At 32.6% G+C, this 24,724-nt stretch overlaps 1 protein-coding gene across 1 annotated transcript in view; it reads left to right on the top strand.

Annotated features, from left to right (window-relative positions):
• The window catches only part of NEK7 (NIMA related kinase 7), a 97,208-nt gene extending 85,075 nt beyond the window's left edge, over positions 1-12,133 (top strand). The window contains exon 8 of the mRNA XM_051996768.1: positions 9,007-12,133. Within this exon, the coding sequence (XP_051852728.1) occupies positions 9,007-9,117 (111 nt within the window). The 3' untranslated portion in view covers positions 9,118-12,133. The remainder of the gene's footprint in view (positions 1-9,006) is intronic.
• The last annotated feature ends 12,591 nt before the right edge of the window (positions 12,134-24,724 follow it).

Below are 24,724 nucleotides of genomic sequence, written 5' to 3'. Positions count from 1 at the left end.
TTTCTTAGACTTATTTTTCAAATAAACTTCTTTTGCTCCCTTGTTATTTCTCAGTTTTCCTTTTCTTAGTTCCTGCTCACTCTGTATATTAGCAAAAATCACCAAAAAATACATCTCAAATTATCTTGTTTTGCTTTCTTTGCTCTGTATCAGTTCATACAAGTCTTTTTAAAAAATTATGTATCTCTGAATCTCTCATTCATCATTTTTATGGTATAATAAAATTCACTGTGTTCATATTGCTGGAGGTTTTTAGCCATTTCTTTCTGGGTACTTAACTTCATTTCCAGGATTTTGCTACTAATAAAAAAGTGCTGCTGTGCATGTTTTCATGTTTGTGGGATTTTTTTCCTTTTGTTTTTGTCTTTTGGGAGCTATATACTTAGCCATTGCAATGTGGAGCAAAAGATTTAAACAGTTTAGTAACTGGCTTCACTGATTTGTTCATGCAAAATATATGATTAAAATTCTTTAGAATAGTGATACAGATTGAATCTGTGATTTTAGTGACAAGGGTACTCCCTCTCCCAAAATAGGTTAACTTTTCTGTAACTTAGAGGTCTAGAAAGTTAACTGGAGCATGAATTGTTTATATGACTTATTTAAGATCACTAAACCAGTATAGCTCTGGCTTCAGGACCAAGTGTGTCCACTATTCTGCCTCTATCAAAGTTCTGTAGTTTATCATTTTGTGATACTTTTCCTCTCTTGTTTAAGAATTCTCTATTAGTTGCTGTTCTCTTTCTTTTCTTTCTTTTTTAAAAACTTAGCTTGTATATCCATTTGGAGTTTACTGTGGTATGTATCAGATGCTGTTTAGATAGATAGATATAGATATAGATTTAGATAGATATATATACACACACACATACATATATTGCCATACCACATTTAGTTTTTCACAGAAATTCTTGTCAGATAACAAGTCCTTTCCTGGTAATAGTTTATGAAACACTGGGTTGCCATGTTTAATTGCTTTCAGGTTTTTATTTTTCTCATCTCTTTTATTGAAATTATCTTTAAGAAAGACTGTCCATCAGTTTTTATCTCATTTAAGATCTGATAGGTCTCCTTCATTTCCTTTGAGATTCTATACACTATTTTGTATTTTGTAATAAATTTATTTAAGTAGCTCCTTTATAATTTGTTTGGTGTGGACCTAAATAGACCTTAATAGGGGAAGTAGTAGCTGCCATAATTTTGGGACATAATGTTACACAAAGAAGGAACTACTGGTTATACAGTCACACCTGAATTCAGATTCTACCTCTGCCATAGTGTGAACTGGGGAAAATTACTTAACTTTTCTTGGTCCTCAGTTCTTTTATACAATTTAAAGACTGGATTAGAATACTTCTAAGGTTTCAAAGTCAAATCTATGATCTTATGATCACTTCACCTCAAGTACATCACAAAAGGAAAAAATAGTCACAGTCTCAAAGTGGGAAAGAATAATTTACCATAAAGAATTTTTGTTTTTGTTTTTTTCAAGAATTTCAGTAAATAAAAGAATAAGGAAATTGCCTATTAAAGTAATTAGGCAACTGACTATCCATACACAATGATGTGTTGTTTTCTTTAATAGAAGACATTTCTTCATTGTAATAAGCATGGTAGAGAAAGGGAAATAGGATGTAAACTATTTGAGATCAGGGAGTGAGTTTTGATTTTGTATCCCTAGCATCTAGGGCAATGCCTATAAGTTTGTTGAATTGAGTTGCTTGAGTGCTGGCCTTAGAGTCTCAAAGACTCATCTTCCTGAGTTTAAATCTGGCATTACACACATGTGTTACTCTGGGCAAGTCACTTCACCCTGTTTGCCTCAATTTGCTCATTTCCACTATCTTTGTCAGGAAAACCTCAAATGTGGTCATGAAGAATCAGACATGATTAAACAACAACAACAATAACAAAAATTTCTGGTTCTCACTGTGGAATAATATTAAAAACCTCCTTTCAGATAAAAAAATAGCTTTAGGCATTTGGTTTCTTGGCCATTAATAATTTTTTAATCTTAGGCTGTGATTTCTTCCATCTAGAAAGCTTCTCTTTTTCAATGCAAATTAGCAACTACTCTGTAATTTAGTGTATAGAATGTTATCTAGAGCACAAAGTGAGTAAATATCAAAGGCAGGAATGAACCCTGCACTGAGCCCAGCTCTGTTTGCTTCATCAGGCTATTTCTTTACCCTAATTTGCTGAATGAAACTGGACAACTCATTTAACTTCTCTGGGTTTCTGATCCTCATCTATAAAATGAGTTATTTGGACTGAATAATCTCTAGTTACTTTTGAATATAGACCTATTAACTGTGTTTAAAGGTAAAATTTTTTTAATACTCATGTCCAAATGACTGTAATAAAAAAATATATAGATCTTAAAGTATGATATGCTTCAGATTCGTTTTTAAAAATGAAGAATGCTTATCAATCCAGTTTTTATAAGCAAGACTAATTATACAAAGTGTACATGTGTTTGTATACATATATAGCTGTATGTACATACAGACAGAGAGATATAGATATGCATGTATGTCCCCTATTCCCAAGCTGTGAATAGGTTTGGGTTTTGTTTTTGTTGTTGTTTTTTCAGGAAAAATTGAAGAATTGAAAAAGCCACCTGACCTTTGTTTTATCTCATATCAAAGAATTATGTTATGGAAAGGGAAGAAAAAAAAGAAAAGAAAAATCACATATATTGTTTTGTATATTTTTAATGAAATTAAACTATATTTACAAAATTGTATTTTATCTGGAGACTCTGTATTCCTTTTATTACACTTATCTGAATAACAGCTTAACAACATGTATTTGCATGTATTCACAAGAGTAATTGCAGTTAAACCCTATCATGTTAATTGCCATTTATGACTTCTTCTCTAGCTATTCTCTGTAGAATATTTAAATATGCATGTTAATTATATTCTGTGGCCTATGCATCTTTTAAAGGTAGATCTATATATCTATAATATTTATCATAATTAAGCTTAGACATGGAAGTATTAGCCGAAAATGAGAATTTTTAGAGTGCTTGAATAGTAAAAATACATAATAATGTTACAGCTGCTATACAAGTGCTTATTCACCTATTGTCATTTTTAACATTTTATATTTTTTAATAAATTTAAAATTTTCTAAAATTTTCCTTAAATGTTGTTTTTTATGTATATGAACTCATCCTTTGTAACATAGATTGACCGCATTATTGAAATCTGCCATGTTGAATTAAATCTCTAAAGATCTCTGAAAGGCCTGTTTTTGCTTTAAAAAGCATAGTTAAGTAGGGTCTCTGTTCACATATCCTTCTGAAGTGGCCCTGGAGACTTTTTTTCTTGAAGAAATGAATCCAAATTGGTGCCCTGTTTTAGATATCATATGGGATCATGCAGAACCTTCTAACTTGTCCTGCAGGTCTTCCAGAGTTTTCAGGTGACATGGAATTATCTGATTCTTATGAAATATTAATATTATATTTTTGTAATAATAATTATTTTCCTACTGGTCACTCAGTATGTTGCCAATATAAGTTGGCGATATCTATTTATTTTCTGTGTGTGTGTGTGTGTGTGTGTGTGTGTGTGTGTACAAAGCTAAAGGGGTGTTAATACTCACTTTGGAGCACTAAATTATTTGTCCTTGGATAAATGGAAATTGGGAATATCTGAGAGGCCGACATATCATAATTGGTCTCAGAGGGATTAGGTGGGAGTACCAATAACACTACTTTTTAGAATTCTATTGAGAAATATATAGTGACCCGAAGTCATTATTACACAAAAACTCTGTTATCACTATCTGGACAAGACTGAAATTGCTAGATAATGGTATATTGCCTTATCAAGGACTTACTGGAGTTCTCATTCTTTTAGTCTAGTTAATACAGTTTCATTTACTGTTATATTATTATTAGAGCTGAGGTCTCCTAACAAAAATATGTGAACATTTCCTTCTACTTTGAAAAGATAAATTCTTAGAAAATTTTCTTACTCTTTTATAATTTAAATGTAAATAAACCCATACACTGAGCATTGAAAGTTTTATTTTGTCATACCTTTGAAACTCTTTAAAAAAGTTTCCTTTCTGGATTTCCAAATTTCTTCTGAATTTATTGACTGTCTTTTTTGTTCAGATTTAATATACTGAAAAATAGTTTAGGCTGGATTCTTTGAGATGATAGTCTCGTCCAGCCCTGGACCAGGTGGATTGTGGACAACGATCCACCTGGTCCCAGTATCTCTCTCTATTTAATAAACTATTCAATTGGTCTCTTAAAAAAAAAAAAAAAAGAAAAAAAAAGAAAAGAAAAAGAAAAATAGTTTATCAGACTTCAAATAATGATTATTTCAGTGATTATTTGTTTATACAATGGTATTATGCAGTTCATTGTCACCCTGTATTTAACAAATGAACTTTAAAACATACATAAATATTATGTATACATTATATGACAATATTTGGAAGAGGGATACATTAAAACACTAGTGATTTTTTTTTTACTTGCTTTTGGCAGATTTGATATTGTAGCACATTTATTTTGAAGAAGCACATTGACATCTTAAAAGCAGTAAATTTGTATTGAAGAGGAAAATAGTCTTTTATGAAGTCATTTTTGCCCAGTCTTCCACAGATCACAGATACTTTTAGGGTTTTTTTCCCCACTTCATTTCAGTGTTTTAAGAAAATTAGACCTGAAATGCATTTTTATTTTTGGCTGTGCTCTTCACATGTGATACCTGTGCTTTTTCCCTCTGTAGGTATATAGCATCTCTGATGTGTGTAATATTGCCTAGCTGGTATCCCTGAGTTCTTTTTCTCATTTCAGTTTTTGACTAGTTTTCTAGGAGAGCTAGTTTTCTCTTAAATTTGCATTTAGCTCTCTTTTTCCATTGTTCAGGCCCCCAGAAACTTTTTCTGCTCTGACAGCATCAGCAGTTTCCCTCTGCTCCCTACTGGATAGGAATTTCTCCTTTTGGTCGACTAGCTTTACTGAAAAGTGCTATAACTGTTGGTAGGGAAGAAGTAGAGGAAGATTTCCCCTACCTCTTCCTGATACTGTCTGGTGCAGGTTCAGGGATTCCATTCCACAAAATTAATTCCTGCCTGGACTATTAATTCCCACTTCAATTCATGGCAAAGTTGGCAAACTAATTTTTTAAAGAATTCCTAAGAATGAGGCCATTTTTTGGCAATATTGGCAAATTGGCTCCTCTCCCTTCCATTTCAATCAAGGAAACTTTCTCATTCTTCTTAAGGAATGGGTGATGTAGACACTTTGCCATTTATTTTATTAAAAAGTAACATTTTATCATCTTCCCTTACTTTCAGTGATTACATCTTAGGAGGGGAGTAATAAATAAATACTTTCCCTCTCTTCCTCACCACATCATTAATGTTTGCTAAATGGAATTTAATTAAAAATAACTTTATTACAAAAAATTGTAGTATTTCTTTAAACATAAAACTCAATTTACAAAAATCAGTTTTGCACTAAATTTGTGAATACATTTATGTTCCTTGTACTTTGAGATGCTCATTTATATTAGTTTAAATTGAATGTTTGAAACAAAATACTTGTTTTATATGGATACAATGAAGCATACAGAAATCTTAAAATTGATACTGAAGAGTATTTTTAAATAATTTCTATTTTTTTCTTCAATATAACTAACAAATATCAGTCAATGAATAAACATTTTATTATGTGCCTACTATATTCCAAATAATGCCTTAAGCTCTGGAGTTACAGAGACAGACAGAGGGAGAGACAAAGAGATAAAGGGAAGAAGGGAGAGAAGGAGAGAGAGAGAAAATATAGTCTTTGCCCTCAAGGAACTTAAAAATCTAATGTTGGAGATAACATGCAAACAAAAATATATTAAGTAAGCTGCATATACAAGATAAATAGGAAATCATAAATAGGAAAAAGAGGGCAATCTACTAGAATGAAGAGATGTTAGAAAAGGTTTCTTGTGGAAGGTAGGAATTTCAGTAGGAAACCGAGGAAGTCAGCAGTAGGAATACAAGGAGGAGAAAATTCCAGAAATAAGAGATAGCCAAAGAAAATACCCTACTTCACATAACACCTATATCAATTTAGGAAACTTGTAGATTTAACTAACTCACCAGATCTTGTAGTTAATAAAAATTGAAAATCAGCCAAAATCCCATATTTATTCCTTAGAATATTATAAAAGTTATCAATTTGTTGTTCAGTAGTGTCTGATTTTTCATTACACCCCTGTGGGATGTTCTTGGTAAAGATACTGGAATGGCTCACTATTTCCTTCTGCAGTAGATTAAGGCAAAGAGAGGTTAAGTGGCTTGCCCAAAGTCCCACAGCAAGTGAATTTCTGAGGCCACATTTAAATTTACATCTTCCTAATTTCAGGTCCAGTACCCTTTCCACTGAATCACCTCGCTACTTCTGAGGCAAACAAATTGAATGACTTACCAAGGGTCACAGAGGAAATGAGTGTCAGAGTCCATTTTTAAACTCATTTATAAATATACAAGTTTAAAATGTTCCAAATTATCCTTCTCCCTTCTAAGCAAAACTCAACTTTATGGCTCCCACTCTTCCAAAAGAATAGCAACTAGTAAATTCTTGATCTGCCCTAATGACTTTAATTTCATTTTTGAAAGGTGGGAAACCAACAAGGGGAATTCTGAATCTGATTCTCACTAAGAAGTTGTAACTAGGTATCAGTGTTATCTACCTTGAGGAAGAGTGGCCACTGACATTCAGCCTAGATGTGAAAAAGGACGAATTTATGATGATAGAAAGATAAATAATTCTGATAATGAAGAACCAAAGAGCTCATCTCTCAACTACTTAACTACTTTATTGTTGTTGCTGGTTTTTTAAAAAATTTTTCAAGTTTTACAAAATGTTGGAAATGAGAGAATGAATACAAAATGTAATAATTTAAGGTAAATGGTATCTAAAATGCTAAAGCTTAGCATGGAATATATAAAGGTTAAAAAATGAAAAAGGGTGGTTGGGGGAGTTGAGCTATATTAGGAAAAAGAGGAGGGTCAAAGAAAGTGTTGGTTGGATTATTTATAACTAACAGAAAGATGGCTTTGTTTTTCAATGCTTAGCCTATGTTTTTTGTTCTTTATCAAACAAAGATTTTACCAAATAACATTTGCCCTGAAAAGAGCAGAATAAAAATGGCAAATTGAAAATTAATAGTAAATGTAAAATAATTAATTAAAAGAATATCTAGTGATCCTTGTGAATTCAAGTCCTCTAGTTCAGGTGAACTTTGTCCTCATAAACTCTTAGAATTGATTGGATATGAGTGCTGAGCTGCTATAAGTTGTGTTTGAAAATCTATGGATGATAAAAAAATGGTGTTGGACGATTAGAGGTGGGCAAATAATACTCTGATGTAATAATAACAATAATAACGATAATAATAATAGCTAACTTTTACAGAGTGCTTTCCAACTATCTAATTTGATCCTCACAAAAACTCTGCGAGGTATAGGTTTTACAGATGAGGAAACAGAGGCAAACAAAAGTTGATTTGCCCAGGGTCACATAGCTATCAGATATCTGAGGCTGGATTTCAATTTAGATCTTCCGACTCCAGCCCCAATATTCTGCCCACTGCACCACCTAGCTGCGCTTCCAGAAAGAGACAGAAACTAGAATCTACAAACAAATGCTGATTTCCTTGATCTTGATTTTTGATAGAATTCTAGAATGGTTATTAAAGAGATGATTAATGAACATCTAGAAAAGGAACTGGTGATCAAGAGCAGGTCATGCCAATCAAATCATATTTCTTAAAAAACAAACAAAAAAAAATTCCTAAGCAAGCAAGCCAGGGGAATGACGAGCTACAGTTTTAACCAAGATTTTAGTAAGGCATTTGATAAACTAAGCTATTCTTATGAAATTTCAATGGAATGAATATAACACTTAATATTTGGGTTCAGAAATAAGCTTTTCACAGTTAAAGAACTATTTAAAAATGCTAAGGATTATAGTAGACTCAAAACTTAATATGAGTCAACACTGTACCATGATGGCCAAAAAAAAAAAATTGAAGTGGGTCTACATGGAGAGACTCATTACTTATAGGAATAAGCAGGTGATATTCATTCAGTGGTACTCTGTGACTTGATCTGACCACATGTGCAGTATTACATTGGGTTCTAAAAAAAGAATTGATATGAAGAAGAACATTCAGAGGAGAGTAATCTATATAGTGAAGGATCTTTAGTTAGTGCCATAAGAAAACCATTAGAAACTATTTGTCATTTTTAATGTGCAGAAGTCAGAAAGAGACAAATTTAGATTTTTTATCATGAAAACTTTTTAACAATGGAGCCTATCCAGAAGTGGAATATGGGCTAAGACCTCAATGGATAACTTCTGGCAAAGCCCAGATGACCACTTTGTTGGCTTGTGTATTCTTCAAGCTTCTGGGGTTCCTCCCAATTATAAAATCTTTGATTAATTTAACAAGGCCATTCCAAAGTTGTCAACTGAATTTCTGAGGTTTGTTAATGTTTGATAGTACCTTCTTTTACATAGTTGAAATCATTGTATTTGGTTTCTTTGCTCTGAGCTTATTCATGCTCATCTTATACACCTATTTAGTAATATGTTCTAATAAATCTTGTATAGCTTTTAAGCTGAATAAATGTTTGCAAGGGTTTTATGAAGAACATGGTACTTGAACATCTTAAGTTTGTAAGGATGATACCATAAGGATCAAACTTCATTGAGAAATATCTGTTTGAATAGAGGTATCTAGCCTACATTTAGGGGAAAAAATGTACTTTACGTATTTACAAGTTTATTATTGTATATATGTAAAATGCTATGAAATGAAACATTAGATTTTTATATACCTAATCAAATGTCTGTCCTTAGGCAGTTTTAGAATAAAACCATAAGTATACATAGTTTCTCACAATAAGCATGTTACTACTATAGTATTGGTGTTTAATATGGTTTTAAGATTGTTTATTTGTTTTTTTTTTTTCCAGCTACGACAATTAGTAAATATGTGCATCAATCCAGATCCAGAGAAGCGACCAGATATAACCTATGTTTATGATGTAGCTAAACGGATGCATGCATGTACTGCAAGCAGCTAAGCACATGACAGATCATGAAGAATAGAACCAGAAAATGTTCAAGTATTTTTGTGCAGATCATACCTCCCTTCTGTTGTCTATGTGCTAAGTATAGTTTTTCAGAGCTGACTGATGTGCTTTGAATCCTTAACCAGTTTTCATATCAGCTTCATTTTGTACCAATTCAAATTTCCCTTGCCTATACAAAAATCATTTTGGGAATAAGGAGATTTTTATGTTAGAAATTGGAAAGCAATAGAACTTTACAATTTGGAATGGTTAAATCTTTTTAAAAGTTTTGATTTTTCTTGCTGATAAAATTGTGTTCAAATACATATCAAGTGCCAAAATACTGATGGTGGAGTTTGGCACATGTCATATTAGACTTATTACTTGAGGCAAAAATTTCTAAGCATGTATTTCATCTATTGTTTCATCATTCATGGAAAAGCACGATTGTGAACTTTTAAATAATTGCAAATTTTTAAAAGTTGGAGGTGCATTTAGTTTTTAATGTATTGCAGTTTTAAAAATAACTTCTCTGAGTGTAGACAAAACTAAACATTTGTAATTTCTCAGCTTATGTATTAAAATATAGCTTTAAAGTGTGAAAGGTTTTTGGGAAAATGTGTTGGACACTGATGAGTTTATGTATATTTTATCTTTTCCTTTCGTTAAATGGTATAAATGAATCCATAAAAAATGGTTAAGGATTTGTTTGGCTGGTGTGATATTCATTTTAAAATTTGCACGTTGCCTAAGGCTTTCTGTGTGTTTTTATTGTTGTTTGTACATTTTAAAACATTTTTCTTTGAATGACTTTGCAGTACTATATTTGAATTCCTTTATCAATTTAAATACATTTAATCTATAAACTCAGTGACAAGTTATAACTGTGCACTATAATGTAAGCATATGTTTTTATTCCTATATTTCCTGATGTGTAAGATCTATCCCTTTCAGAAATATTTTTATATTCTGCAACAGTTGCTTTCTTATTTATATTTTTAAAAAGTTCATTTTATTCATAAATGTCTCAATTGTGCAGAGTACATGCTGATGATACCCTTTTTAAGTACATTCAGTTTACCAGTAATTTTCTTGAATTGAATAGCAAGTTCAGTATATATTCTTTGATTTTATAAGAGTTTGGTCACTGTATATGCATAGATGATTATTTTCTTTTGATGGAGAGGAAGAAAGGACATGTTTTGTAATGCACCTGTGGATGTTGATACAAACAGCTTCAATTATTTGAATATCGAGATAATGTTTTAGCATATATTTAAAGCTATAAAAGTAGGTCATTACTTCAGCCCAAATTTTTATGAGATCATCATTTTTGTTCAGAAGATTCAAGAGAAGTCCAGTGTTCTGTCCTTCATATATGAATATAACACAATTTAAAGCTTCTTTTAGGTTAAAAAAAATCCAGAGTATAAAACCCCTGTAGTTTAATACTGTTTTTGGTATGTCTTTGATCTAATGTGTGTTTGACAGTTGTACCCAGTGCCTTGAATAGAAATTTTGAGCCAAAAGAGAATGCTAAGTTTAATAATTACAGAGACACAGTGCTACTGTAAAACATTGGAGTAGGTTGTATTGTTAACACAGAAGCTTCCCGTGCAGTGAAGATCTACACTAGAGGACAATCTTACCCATCATTTTTAATATGCTTTGCCATACAAGTATGTGAAAATCTGTAGCTTGAATATACAGACAGGTTTTCAATCAATTTTTAAACTTCAAAATTCATAAAGTATTCATGATATAAAATGATTTTATCTTTCTAAAAATTAGTCTGACATTTGGGGGTTCTGATATATTAATTTTAATGTGAAAAAACTATTTGTCCTTTACCCTGAAACTAAATGTAATTTATTTCTTTTGCCCTGACTACACTTTTAAGCATCCATAGAAATTTATCTGCAGAATTATGAACTGAATCATTTTAGTTGACCATTGATGTCATATTCATTTTAATGTTGCAGTAAAAGTGATTGAGATGAAGGATGCGCTTCCTTTCCTGCAGTCTTTTAAAAACACATGGGCCTAAAATTCATTAGCTTGACTATCTACTGTGCCTTGTTCAGAAATATTTGGCCACTAGAATATGCTGTTTGTCTATGTGATAGATATGTGTGTGTGTGTCTCTCTCTCTTTCGCGCGCACAGACACACGCACACACATACACACACATATACACGCTAGAAGACCATATGGGGGAAGAAAATAATGCTTGAGGAAGACCCTCACCACACTTTTGTTGAAGCTGTGTTTCATAGATTGTATCATTATTTTAACTTTAAATGTGCATATTATTTTTCTGAAGAAACCACTGTGTTAAAAGTCTAATTTTAATTTTTAAAGGGATCATTTCAAAGAAATTATGAAGATAGATGATTATGCATTGGTTGACTTTCTAAACACACCTACAAACTGTTCTCTTTATTTCAGTTCATGATTAAACTGTCATATTGACTAAACTAAGCCATTAAATTGATTTCAGAAGCAATAAAATGAAAGGTACATCTGATTCTAACACTTAGATGTGGTAATAGTTACCCAGAGAATAAAAAATTTGGTGTAACTTTTTTCACATACAAACGTTTATAAAGGGTGAATGAAGCATGCCCCTATTTAAATAAAGTGCTTAATAGAATGTAATGATTGTCAATTTAGTAAAAATTATTAAAAGCCATTTCATGAATGCCTTACATTCTAAATATTATCTATTACAAAACACCTTTCTAGTACCCATATACTGTAGGTGTTGCTGTTAACATTTACCATGATATTTATTTTAACCAAAATGTTATTTGCATTAAGTGTTTATTCTTTAAAATGAATGTATTATGTTTATAACCTTCAAATGTATAATTATTCTTTGCCTCATTTCAGTAGTACTGTAACATTGACTTCTTGTGAAATACTTTTATTTTGTTAATGCTTTAAATACACATGCTAAAATGATTCTTAGTGGCTTGAAAAATATACAATATTCTAATATAAATAAACTACAAAAAATTAAGAGTAATATAGTAAGATTGTGTACTGATTACTTTTCCAAGAGTCTTTCATCTTTTTTTTTTCTTCTAGTGTTTAATACATTTTTCACATTTTGATTTTTCACATTTACTTTGGTACATTGTTGAAACCCAAAATTCAGTAATGTACTTGTATTGGATAACTAAGTGGGACCAACTTCAGGATTCGTTTTTATTCCCAAATTATACTTTGTCACCACATCCTTGCCTATTTAAGTGCAGAAGAGCCACAGTTTGTTAGAAAAATGCCTAGACTTTGTTAGATGTTAAGACATTATTCCACTTATCTGATCCTGATCATATGGAAATGGTTTATTGACTGTACTCTGTCTTTTTCTAGTTGCTCTTTTGCATTTTCTCTCTCAAATGATAAGTGAGTTCTGGGACTAAGCTGTGAGGCTAGAGAGCTTAATAGCACAATCTGCTTCTTATTTTCTATATAGAAGGAGAGGGGAAAGATAGCTGCCATGACAATGGCATAGTAATACACAGTATGTTATCTTAGCATCCCAGATATTCAACTCTTTTCTGCAGATGGGAATTCATAGCTTATGGTAAATACCATATTAAAGACTTGAGTCATTCTTTCTAGCTTTAGTAGATATGGGGGAAAAAATTTAAGAGGAATGGCAAGTAACCACTGAAGAAATCTTTGGAGGAATGGTTTATGTAAAAATGGCTGATGGCAAAACAATAAGAATCCATAAAACATTTTTAAAAATCAAATATAGTTTAGTTATATGAAGAAAATAAAGTAACCTTTTCAGATCTATTTTGATATTTTTACATTTTAATTACATATTTTTAACATTTACTTTATGGTTATTTTTATTTTTAAATTACTTTCTCCTGTAACTAAATTATCAATAATAAACATGCAGGAGAAGTAGTACAAAATTCAATGAAATATATGTATATGATAACTAGAAAAGGAAATAGGTCACTCAAGATGAAAAATAGATACCCCAAGTAATACACTTGTACTCCCAGCTTCTTAAATTGTGGTTTGTGACCCCATATGGAGTCTCATAACTGAATGTGGGGGTCATAAAATTATGATTTATCAGTAAATGTTTGAATTGTATGCTGGTTTTACATATCTATGTTCCCAGGGTCATGTGAAAATTTCTTGGGCTCAAAGGAGTTACAAGTAGAAAAACTTTTTAGTGGATCCATTTCCATTCCATTTTCAATTTTTTGGTGGATTCAGTTTCCCTTTTTTGACCGAGAATGGAATGCAAACCACAGTTTAAGAAGTTGGACTCTAGAGAGTTTAAAAAAAAAAAAAAAAAAACCTTGAGAATTTTACAAAGACCCTCTTTGGAAGATTTATAAGCATGGATGGGCAGGAAATAGAGTACCAAAGGGATAAAATAATGGATCCATTAAATTCCAAATATTAGCTTAAAAGTTCATTTTGCTTAAAGTTCAATATAAAATTTAAAAAGCATACAAAATGATAGGTACAGTAGATAGACACTAACACCAGCATTCCCCTATTATTGATTTGAATGTGGACATAAGTCAACTTATACACTGACTAATCTGATAATGTATACAATATTCTGTCTTTTTGTTGCTCAACTTGTATGAGAAAAAAGCCAGGATGGGATATTCCCTGAACCATTATTGGTTCTTCAGTTGCCCAGAATTCAATTTCATTTTAGTGATCTCAAAAATTATATTTTAATTGGAGCTAACAGATTGTTAGAGATTTTCAACAAGTAGAAAATTTACTTGGACAGTAGTTTAAAGCAAAACCTTTTTTCTAGGCCTACATAAAGTTATTTGTATAAAATGAAAGAAAGTGGGAAGTAATGAGGGAAAATATATAGCAATTTCAGTATTATTGTATGGTGTTCAGCTATATTATATACCAATCCTAACTCCTGTGTACTGAAAATCAGCATGTGGAAGAGAACCTTAGTCATTATATGGTTTTCTTATAGCAATAATTAATCTTAACAAGTTTTATGAGGTTGGTAGTGCAAGTATTATTTCCATTTTATAGGTGAGATAAAAGTCAGTGGTTTTGTGATTTTCTTTGATATTCACACAACCACAAAGCCTTGATTGTAATTCAGATCTCCTCATGCCAAGTCCTGAATGCTTTCCATTATATCACATTGTCTTTCAGTGTGACTTTATAAAACATGACTAAGGGAAACAAGAACTTTTTGTCTTTTCAGTCTCACTGTTTACCCTTTAAACATGAAAGAAATATTTATTTTTTGTTTAAAAACATTTATAGCCAATCTTCCAAATAATTGTAGGAAATGAAAATGCACTGAAACAATAATGGATACAGAATACAGAAGAAAATAAGTAGCAATTTCTGCCTAATGACTCATTTTCTTATTTCTACCCTATCAAGTGAAAGTTTCTTTATGCTGCAGAGTTCATGGTTCAACTTTCTTTCATTTTGTTGGGAATATGATCATACCAAGATTTGTTAGATAATTTAGTACAGTGACGATTCAGAGTAATTAAAAATCTCATAAGAATGTATCCAAACATAAGGAGAAATAATGATTTTTTAGTAAATTTCCTTTGATGGTATTCATAGGATACAATTTACTGGCAATTATTTTTACTTTTTTTTTGTTTTTCTTTCATTTTTCACAGAGAAAAATATATTTTGGACACAGAATTTTCCATGTTAAACACCACTACACTATGAACTAAATAGAAAGCCAATCTTTTAAGTTGAAAGTGTTAAGGCCAGTTTTTTATGATTATACCACAATGCCTTCACTACCTAAACAGTAAATTAGCCCATCTGAAAGAATAGACTTCAAAAAGATATATGTTTTCTGCATAGAATCTTCTGCTGATCAGTTTGCTAAACTGTCTAAATCATGTATTTGGTTTACCTACAGAGAGGTAGAGAAGAAGGAATGGAGGGAAGGAGGAACAGAAGGGGAAAAAGAAAAAAGGGGAGAATTTATTTATTAAACACTATGTGTCAGAGGTACAAATAAAAGTAGTCAGGGTATCAAGAGAGTCTCTGTCCTCAGGGGAAGACAATCTATCTATCTATAGCTATCTAGATATATCTAGATACATATTTAGATATAAATCTAGATAATATCGATACATATATGTATCTAGATCTCTCTCTCTCTCTCTTCTCTCTCTCTCTCTCTCTCTCTCTCTCTCTCTCTCTCTCTCTCTCTCTCTCTCTCTCTCTCTTTCTCTCTCTTTATATATGTATACAGGAAGAGAAAGGTGGAAATGTCCCTTTACCCAATTAAAATACTGGATTAGAACAAAGATAAAAAATCAAAAGCAGAAATGTGTATTTGAGGATCATCACCATAACATGGCATTTCAAGCCAAGAGACTGGATGATCTGCTGAACTTTGCTGGAGACAATCATGAAATTGAGTCAACTTTGATCCTTTGATACTCCATAGATCTGAAATCTCAGTTATGTCAGTATTCTTTCCAGCAGTACAGACCACAGCCTTTTTTGTGTACAAATCTTATTCATGTCCTGCCCTACAACATTTTTCTGTTTGTGGTCTCTGTATATTAAGTACCAGAGAGGCACAAAGATTGTACTTTTATTATGCTTTACCCACTATAAATCTGTCATATATCCTCATAGGTGCTCATGTTACTGCTCAGTAATTCTACTCTACCTTACTGACTCCCAACCTCACTTCTCAAAACCTCCTCCTCCCCTTCCCCCTCTATTTGCAGCAACTAGTATATCATAGTTCACTGCAAAGATTGAGGTCATCTAATCAATTAGTTTCAAAGTTGACACTATTATCAATTTCTGTTTCCTCTCCTCTTTCAATCATTGAAGAGATCCTGCCACTTATTACATTTAATCCTTGATACAAGCCCTTCATTTCATTCTCTTACAGTTTCGTCAGGATCTCCCTGTAGCATTCATCTTTTCCTCCATCACTTAAATCTTACCTTCCTTTCTTCCTTTTCTGTCTGCCAGCAAACATAGGTCTCCCTTGTCCTTAAAAATTATTTCCTTAAACTGGGTCACTAATACAATGTTGGTGAAGTTGTGAACTGATCCAACCATTCTAGAGAGAAATTTGGAACTATGCCCAAAAGACTATCAAACTGTGCACACCCTTTGATCCAGCAGTGTCATTATTAGGTCTGTATTCCAAAGAGATCATAACAAAGGGAAAAGGATCCATATGTGTATTTTTGTAGTGGCAAGGAACTGAAAACAGTAGATATCCATCAGTTGGGAAATGACTGGATAAGAACTGGATAAGTTATGGTATATGAATATTATGAAATATTATTGTTCTAGAAGAAATGATCAACAATGATTTCAGAGATGCTTGGAGACACTTACATGAACTGATGCTGAGTGAAGTGAGTAGAATCAGGAGATCATTTGTCCACAGTAACAAGAAGATAATTTGATGATCAAGTGTGATGGATTTGGTTCTTTTCAACAAAGGCCAGTTCCAATAGACATTTGATGGAGAGAGCCATCTACATCCAGAGAGCGAACTATGGGGATTGAATATGGATCACAACATAGTATTTTTACCTTATTTGGTTACTTTTTTTGCTTGTTTTTTTTTTTTTTCTCATCTCCTCCTCCCTCTTTTTTGATCTGATTTTTCTTGTGCAATATGATAAATGTAGAAATATGTATAGAAGAGTTACACATGTTTAACATATATTGGATTACTTGCTGTCTATGGGGAGGGGGATGGAGGGAGAGGGAGAGAGAAAAATTTGGAACATGAGGTTTTGTAAGGGTGAATGCTGAAAATTATCTTTTCATATATTTTGAAAATAAAAAGTTATTGTTAAAAAATTTCTTGATTGTTTTACTTCATTTAGCTATTGTCTCATTACTTCTCTATACTGTTAATTTACACATATACATACATGTACATACATATGTTCTTTCTCACTGCTCAGGCTTCTTACAGTTGAGCTTCTGTCTCCCAAAATGTACCTAAAACTAGGAAATTCCCTTAATACCTGGAACCTTCTCACCCTGGAACATCCCTCTGTCATGGTAGTACCTTCCCATTAGTGAATTTCTCCTGGAGCCTCCATTTATGTGAGGAGCCCACTGTAGCCCCACATCCAGCCCAGGCATCCTTCATTCTCCTTGCTCTGTTTTTGTGTGCTGTCTTCCCTCATTGGAATGTAAGCTTCTTGAGGGAAGGGGGAAACAAGTCATTTTTGCTTTAATGTTATGAGACTCCATAGGAGGTTGCAAACCACAATTTAAAAAGCTGAGATGTTATGTTTATCAGTAAATGTTTGAATTGTATGCTTGTTTTACATATCTATGTTGAAGAACCATTTTCCAATTGAACTTGTTCTCCAATACTGCATTTATCTCTAGGTCTGATCTCTCTTCTTAGCTCCAGACTCATAACATTAGCTACCTACAGGATATTTCCATCTTAGTTCCCCTCTGGTATGTTAAACTCAATACATCCAATATAGAGATTACTACTTTTCTTCATAAACTTATTTCTCTTTCTGATTTTCAATTACTGTCTGTAGCACAACCATTCACTCACCTTGTGTTCATAAACTTAATATTATCTTTGACTCTTGCTTCTCACAGTTAATTACCAAATAGCCCCATGCTCATCAACCTTGTACCATTCAATTAAGCTTCTATGTTAGCCTCCTGAAATATCTTCCTGTGTCCATGCTCTTTCAATTCATTATTCATTTTACTTTCAAAATAATCTTTCTTATGCAGAAATCTGATTATTCCATTCTTTTTATTAAAAAACAAGCATTTTCAGTAAAAGTCAAATTTCTCAACCATTCGATCTACCACTAATTTATCTTTTCAGCCTTATATTCAGCTCGTAAATCCAGGCAAACTGGAAAGATTTCTGTCCCCAAATACACACTATAATCTCCTGCTTTCTTACTTTTGCTCATGCTTTAGCCTGTTTCTAAAATATTCTAGTTTTATCTCATTCCTAACCTAAGAGTTCCTATGTATTTCAAATGCTGCCTCTTTTATGAAGCTTTCCTTGGTTCCCTTATGCTGCCCATAGCACTTGTGTAACATTATGTAACATAGCTATAATTAGTATATTATCCCTATATATGAGGACAAAGGACTAAATCTTAGCTAGACCTTGGATCTTCCCCAACACCAAGGACAGTATTCTGTACATAGGGATTGAGATAAAAATAGGGACTGGGATTGTATTTTCATTGATATAGAATTCTTAAATGAGAAAATAGTCTACCACTGTAGGTCAGCTGTTGTCTGAAGCTCTATAACATTGAAGAATTAAAGGATTTGCCAGGATTTTACATCTAGTCCATGTCAGAGGTGAAGTGAACTCAGGTGTTCTCCAGAAACTGGCCAATTCACTGTTCATTACTGTCATGGGTATATAATAAATGTTTAAATGAATCAAGAGCTTATACAAAAGTATGAGTAGTAAGGTTATCTTTTTTTAAGTGATCAGAGGGAAGGAAGAGAGTTTTTATGATTCTGTGGAGATGTTGCTTTATGGAATACGGCATAGATGGTCATCAACTTTACTTTTGAAGGCAAAAAACTGGTTACAGGAGAGGGGACAAGAAATAACCTCATAAGATTTAAAGTTGGAAGGAACCTTACAAATTATCTCGTTCACCCCATGTCCTCATTTATAAGTAAACTGAGGACAGAAGAAGAAACTTGGCCTAAGCTACATAACAGGGCAAAGTCAGGATTCCAAATCTCATGCTCATTACACTATGTCCTGATGCTACTTAAAGAAAAGGTTTGGAAGAATTATTTTGGGGGATATGATAAGAAGACCAAAGGATTGGAACTTAAGAATTATTGAGAAACAAGAAGAGTCCATCTGAGCTTCTGTAACATAAATGTGTACTGAGTAGCAAAAGTTTGATTCTATGACTTTTTAAAAATAATATTCAACTTAATCTGAAATTGTTGTAGAGAATCCTATCTGCATAAACAAGGAGATAATTGATTCTAGGCCAATAAGAATGATTCAATATAGCATATGGAGAAATCGAGATTAAGTTTAAAGGCGAGTGAACTTAAGGTTTATTGGTTAATTGAGAGACTAAGGATCAACAAAGAGACTAGGAATCACAGGAAGAGAAAATAAAAAGTTGTAGCATTAGAAACAGTTTAAAGAACTTATTTCAACATTATATGTTTGGTAGTTCATTCAATTCAGAGATGGCAATGGCTGACGTGGCCATTCTGGTTTGTTGGCAAAGTGGAGTAGAGAAGACTATCAATGGAGCTGAGAGAGAGCTGTTGTGTGAACACATTGTCAGTCTATAAAATAGAAATTTGTTGTTATTTCAGACATATCCAATTCTTTGAGACCCCCATTTGGGCTTTCTTTGGCAAAGATACTGCAGTGGTTTTATCATTTCCTTCTCCATATCATTTTACAGATGAGGAAATTGATGCTTCAAGGTTAAGTGACTTTCCCAGGATCACTTAGCTAGTATCTGAGGTTGGATCTGACTTCAGGTCTTTGTGACTTTACACCTGTGATGTTTCCCATTACACTACCTAGCTGCTCTAGATAGAAATGGGGACAATAACATTGATTTAAAGATGAAGCTATAGGAATGTTCAAACAGGATAATTTGAATCTTATTTGTAGAATAAGAAGATCATCTTTTGTAGGGGTGCAGGTGGGCTGAGAGGACTTAAAATTTCTGTGAATATAGTCAAATCTGCAAATATTAATAAAATGAAGACAAACATAACCTTTGTATTAATTTTCCTGATGTTTCAAATTAAATTATAATATTGAAGCTCTTGTATATATGCTTTATATAAAGAAATGATTGAGTTTGAATTAACCATGCACAAAGTCTTTTGATTGACACTTTTTCATGTATTAAACATTTCATATTTTTAAACAACTGTGTGGAAGGTTTTCAGTGGGATTATCCCATTGCATGTACTAGTACTGTTACTAGAGTTTTTACAACTCAATCTTCATTATTTTTCACAAACTCGAAATTAATTCTCTCAACTAATATTTGTTATTTCAACATCATGTGTCAGTTAAGACCATAAAGTACTGTGGTTGCTGTCCTAATACAATATGTTCGTTTTTGAATGAATTAGAATGAATTGTGACAATTAACCATCGGGGTTAAGTGACTTAATTGATTTTAAGTGATTTACTCAAGGTCATATAGCTAGTGTATATCTGAGGTTAGATTTGAACTCAGGAAGATGAGCCTTCCTGACTTCAGGCCCAGCATTCTAGCTTCTGAGACAACAAATAGTTATCAGATCTCCAAACAGAGGTATCTTTTCACTTTGCCCAATTGTTTTCCTTCTAAGTGAGATCCATCCATACTGAGGGAATTCAATTCAATTCAGCCAACATTTATTCAATGCCTTCATGTTGAGCACATAGGCCACAGTGGGACTCTTGATGAATACAAGGGATAGACAAGGGATAGATAATTCTGAAGCATCAGGCACTTTTGGAAAGCATAGATCCACGTCAAGGAAGGAGGCTGGAATAGTTACGAAGTTATTGAGAACATAAATAAGGGAGAGAGGTACAGAAAACAGTTCCTTCTCTGACTCAGAAAACCCTTTCTCCCCTTCCCACTTCAGTTCAATTCTCTACTTATTTTATTCTGCTTCTATTGCTAGCATTTTTAAAATCTTCCTTTGGCCAATCTATGTAAATGAGCTACATGAGTCCATCTTATCCCCATTGAATAATTATGTGTTTTTAACATTACCTTGATACCTAACTTTTAATAAATACTGAGTCCCTTCATCCCCACCTTTCTATCTTCTCTAGGTATTTCTTTTTGAATACACAAGCCCAGAGCTTGTCTTTCTTTTATCTCTCAATGACTTTTAGACCAAGTAGGGTCCTTACCGGATAATGTCTTATGTTCCCTTTTTGGTATATATTATATCATGATCTTGTTCTTTAAGCTTTTAAAATCTGCTTACCTTCCTTTAGTTTCTTTTATTCACTGATTTTGCTTTTCTAATATTATGGAAAACTCTAGTGTTTTGTTTTATTTTATTTTGTTTTTTAATTTATTTTTTCTAAATTTATTTTAAAAAACAGAAAAAGAAATGAAAAATAGAAAAGGAATACAAAACAAAATGAAACAAAAGAGAATATTGTCCTGTGCCCAGCAGAACATTAGGGAGGATTCAAAATATATAAGAACAAATATCAGTTTGAGAAAGAGTGTGAGTGTGTGTATACATACACACATATATGCATATATATCAGTAGAAGAAATTGGGGTCCATCTTTTCTTATAAATTGTTCTCTTTTGTTCTCTGCTATGCATCTTTTTTATTTTATTCGTTTTTCCCCTTTCATCTTTCTCATCATCCCCAAGCAAGCCATAGTTAAGAAATGATTTATTTATATATACATATATATCTAGATATATTCATGCACATAAATACACACACATAGACATAGACATACACACACAGATATATATGTATATCCTTTCTATCCCTGCTGAGCCTTTGCTTTAATTTGCTCCTAACTTGCCTTGCTATTACTTAACCTTCCCCAACTTATGGATCCCTCCCTTGTTTTCTTCCCTCCTACTTTGTTTTCCTGTCTGCCCATTCCTCATTCCCTTATTTCTTTTGTAAAGTGCTATACCATTCATAGTATATATGTAGTGTTGCCTATTTAACCCAGTCCTAATGTGAGTAGGTTTTCAGAACTACAATCCCTCCTCCCCCTTCTAATGCCTTTGTGTCTATTCTTCTTCTGTACCTCATTTGTATGACATAATTACTATTTATACCTTAATTCTGCCCCAATCTTTCTTTTGAGCTGTTGTATTATTGATGTCAGTCTTAAACACATGCTATAAATTTCCCATGTTAAAAAAAAATTATCCACGTTTAGTTCCTTGAATTTTCTCTTATATGTTAAATTTTCTATTAAGTTCAGGTTTGATAAAAAGTCCTGAAAATTTGCAAGTTCATTGAATGTCCATTTTTTTTCTCATTTAATATTTTAGATAATTTTGCTGGATATAATATTTTTAATGCAGGCCTAGTTCTTTTGATTGTCAGTAGATACGATTCTAGGATCTGTGGTCTTTCATTGTGGCTGCTGCTAAATCCTATATAAATCTAATTGTAGTTCCAGCATTATTTGAATTTTTTTTCTTGTTTCTTGCAAAATGTTCTCTGATCTGGTGGCTTTGAAATTTGGCAATAATGTTCCTATGTATTTTTCACAAAGCATCTTGTTGAGATGGTGATCAGTGGATTTTTTCTATTTCTACTTTCCTCTCATATTCTATCACTCCAGGACAATTTTCTTGTATTATTTCTTGCATTACTGTGTCAAAATCCTTTTGTTGGTAACAACTTTCAGGCAGTCCAGTTATTTTTATATTTTCTCTTAGTCTCTTCTCCAGATGTCATTTTTCATGTGTTGCACATTCTGTTCTATTTCTTCATTCTTTATAATCTGTTTTGTTATTTCTTGGTCTCTCATAGCTTTATTGGCTTCCCCTTGTCCAATTCTAATTTTCAAAGAGTTATTTTTGTTTTTGAGACTCTATCTCCTTTTCTAGTTCATTAACTTTTTTTCATAATCTTCTTGTTTTTTTTAGATGGATTTTATTTATTTATTTATTAGTCTTTCCTCAGTGTCTCTTATTTGAGTTCTAAATTCTTTTTGGAGTTCTTCGATAAATTCTATTTGGGCGGGGAGCCATTTCACATTACTCTTTGGGATGGAAGCTTTTTTTTTTTTTAACTTCATTGTCCTCCTCTGAAGATGAACCCTGCTTTTCTCTCTTCCCATAGTATGTTTCTATTGTGGGGTTCTTTCATCTTTGCTTGCTCATTTTTTTTTTAAATAAGAGATATTAATATAAGCACCTCTAATCATGAGGTAGGAGAATGGTGCCTCTGGCTTCACTTCAATTCTCCACTTTGACCAGGAATCCCCAACCAAAAACTTCCATCTCCTGCAGGTGCCCATAGCCAGCAGTGTCCCTGCCCCCCCTGCCTCTGCCCTCACAGGTGCTGATTCCATTTCCCAAGGCAGAGTCTCAGTAGCATAGCTGGGCCTGGTGTTTCTAATCAGCTGAGGTTTCCTCAGTCTACTTGGACTCAGACCCTGACTCCATGAACAGTGCAGGAGGTGAAATTTCTGTGGTTCTAGCCAAGACTCCAACAACACTGAGATAAGCCCACAGGTCCCCACTTGGTGTTTCTGTGGAACTAGCCTAGAGGTGTTTGCACTTCATATGGGTTTATCTGGCCTGGATCATTTTCTTCATTTGTAAAATGAACTGGAGAAGTTAATGGTAAACCATTCTGTTGTCTTTGCTAAACAAACAAATAAACAAACAAAAATGCAAAAAATCTCACAAGAAAACCAAATGGGATCATGGAGAATTGGACATGATGGAAAAACAACTGAACAACAATAATAACAAAGTACGTATATATTTTAAATTTGTCTTAATTGCTTCAATCTCTCTGCTGGAGATTTATTTCCTTTTTTTTTCTTTTAATTTTGTTTTCATTTATCTCATATATTTTTAGTCATTCTAAGAAAAGCTAGACTTAAAAGCAACCTCTCATTTTGTGACTGCACAGCCAATACTGTAATTTTTTTGCTATATCACTGGATATTCTTGTGTTCATTCCATTCTAATTTCTAAATTGTCCTTTGTTGTTATTATAGTATTCTTTCTTCTGATTATTCTTTTTTCCCTTCCATTTCACATATTTCTATTTAGATATAATACCAATATACCATAAGGATTGAATAAGAATAAGAACAACATTGCTTTTTGGAACCATGCCAGTTCTAAAGATTAATCTTGATTGCTATTAGGTCCACATGATTGTTGTAGGGTCTCTTTTTGCTTACTCATTTCATGAGCCATTTCACTATGTATTTTGAGTAAGGGTTTCCTTGTGAAAATTTTTCCTTCTCTTTTTATTTTTGTTGTTCTTTTACTTTATTTGGCACATATCTTGCCATTTTGACATTATGAAAGGTAGTTAGGTAGTAGAATGGATAGAGAACTGGACCTGGAATCAGGAAAACCTGAATTCAAATAATCTCGGATACTAACCAATTGTGTGGCCCTAGGTAAGACACTTAACCTTTGCCTTGCTTCAGTTTCCTCATCTGTAAAATGAGGAGAATAATGGAAAACAATAGCACCTATCTCCTATGTTTGTATTCATAAGATAGTTTTTTTCCTTACTGAGCCATCTTGCTATAAGAATCACAAAGGTATATTTAGGCAATTCCTTTTTTTCCCCTTTTAAGAAAGATTTATTTTCATGTCTTCTGAATTTCATCTCTCTAAGTTTTCTGTAGAATGTCAGACTATGACATCCTACCTATTTTTCCTCTGAACCCTTTGAAATCTCTCCTCAATTCTCTCCTCAATGAACTCTCTTAAGGAATATTTATTTAACTAGAAAATATCTGGTATCATATCTATATCAGCAATCAGTTCTTTCTAGAAAGAGACAAAGAGAATCAGAGAAAAAGACAGAGAGTAGCAGAGACAGACAGAAACAGGGACAGAAACTAAGAGACAAAGAGACAGAAACCAAGACAGAGACA

This window comes from Antechinus flavipes, chromosome 4 (assembly GCF_016432865.1).
Source record: "Antechinus flavipes isolate AdamAnt ecotype Samford, QLD, Australia chromosome 4, AdamAnt_v2, whole genome shotgun sequence".
Lineage (NCBI taxonomy): Eukaryota > Metazoa > Chordata > Mammalia > Dasyuromorphia > Dasyuridae > Antechinus > Antechinus flavipes.
This window is presented reverse-complemented; position numbering and strand designations above follow the sequence as displayed.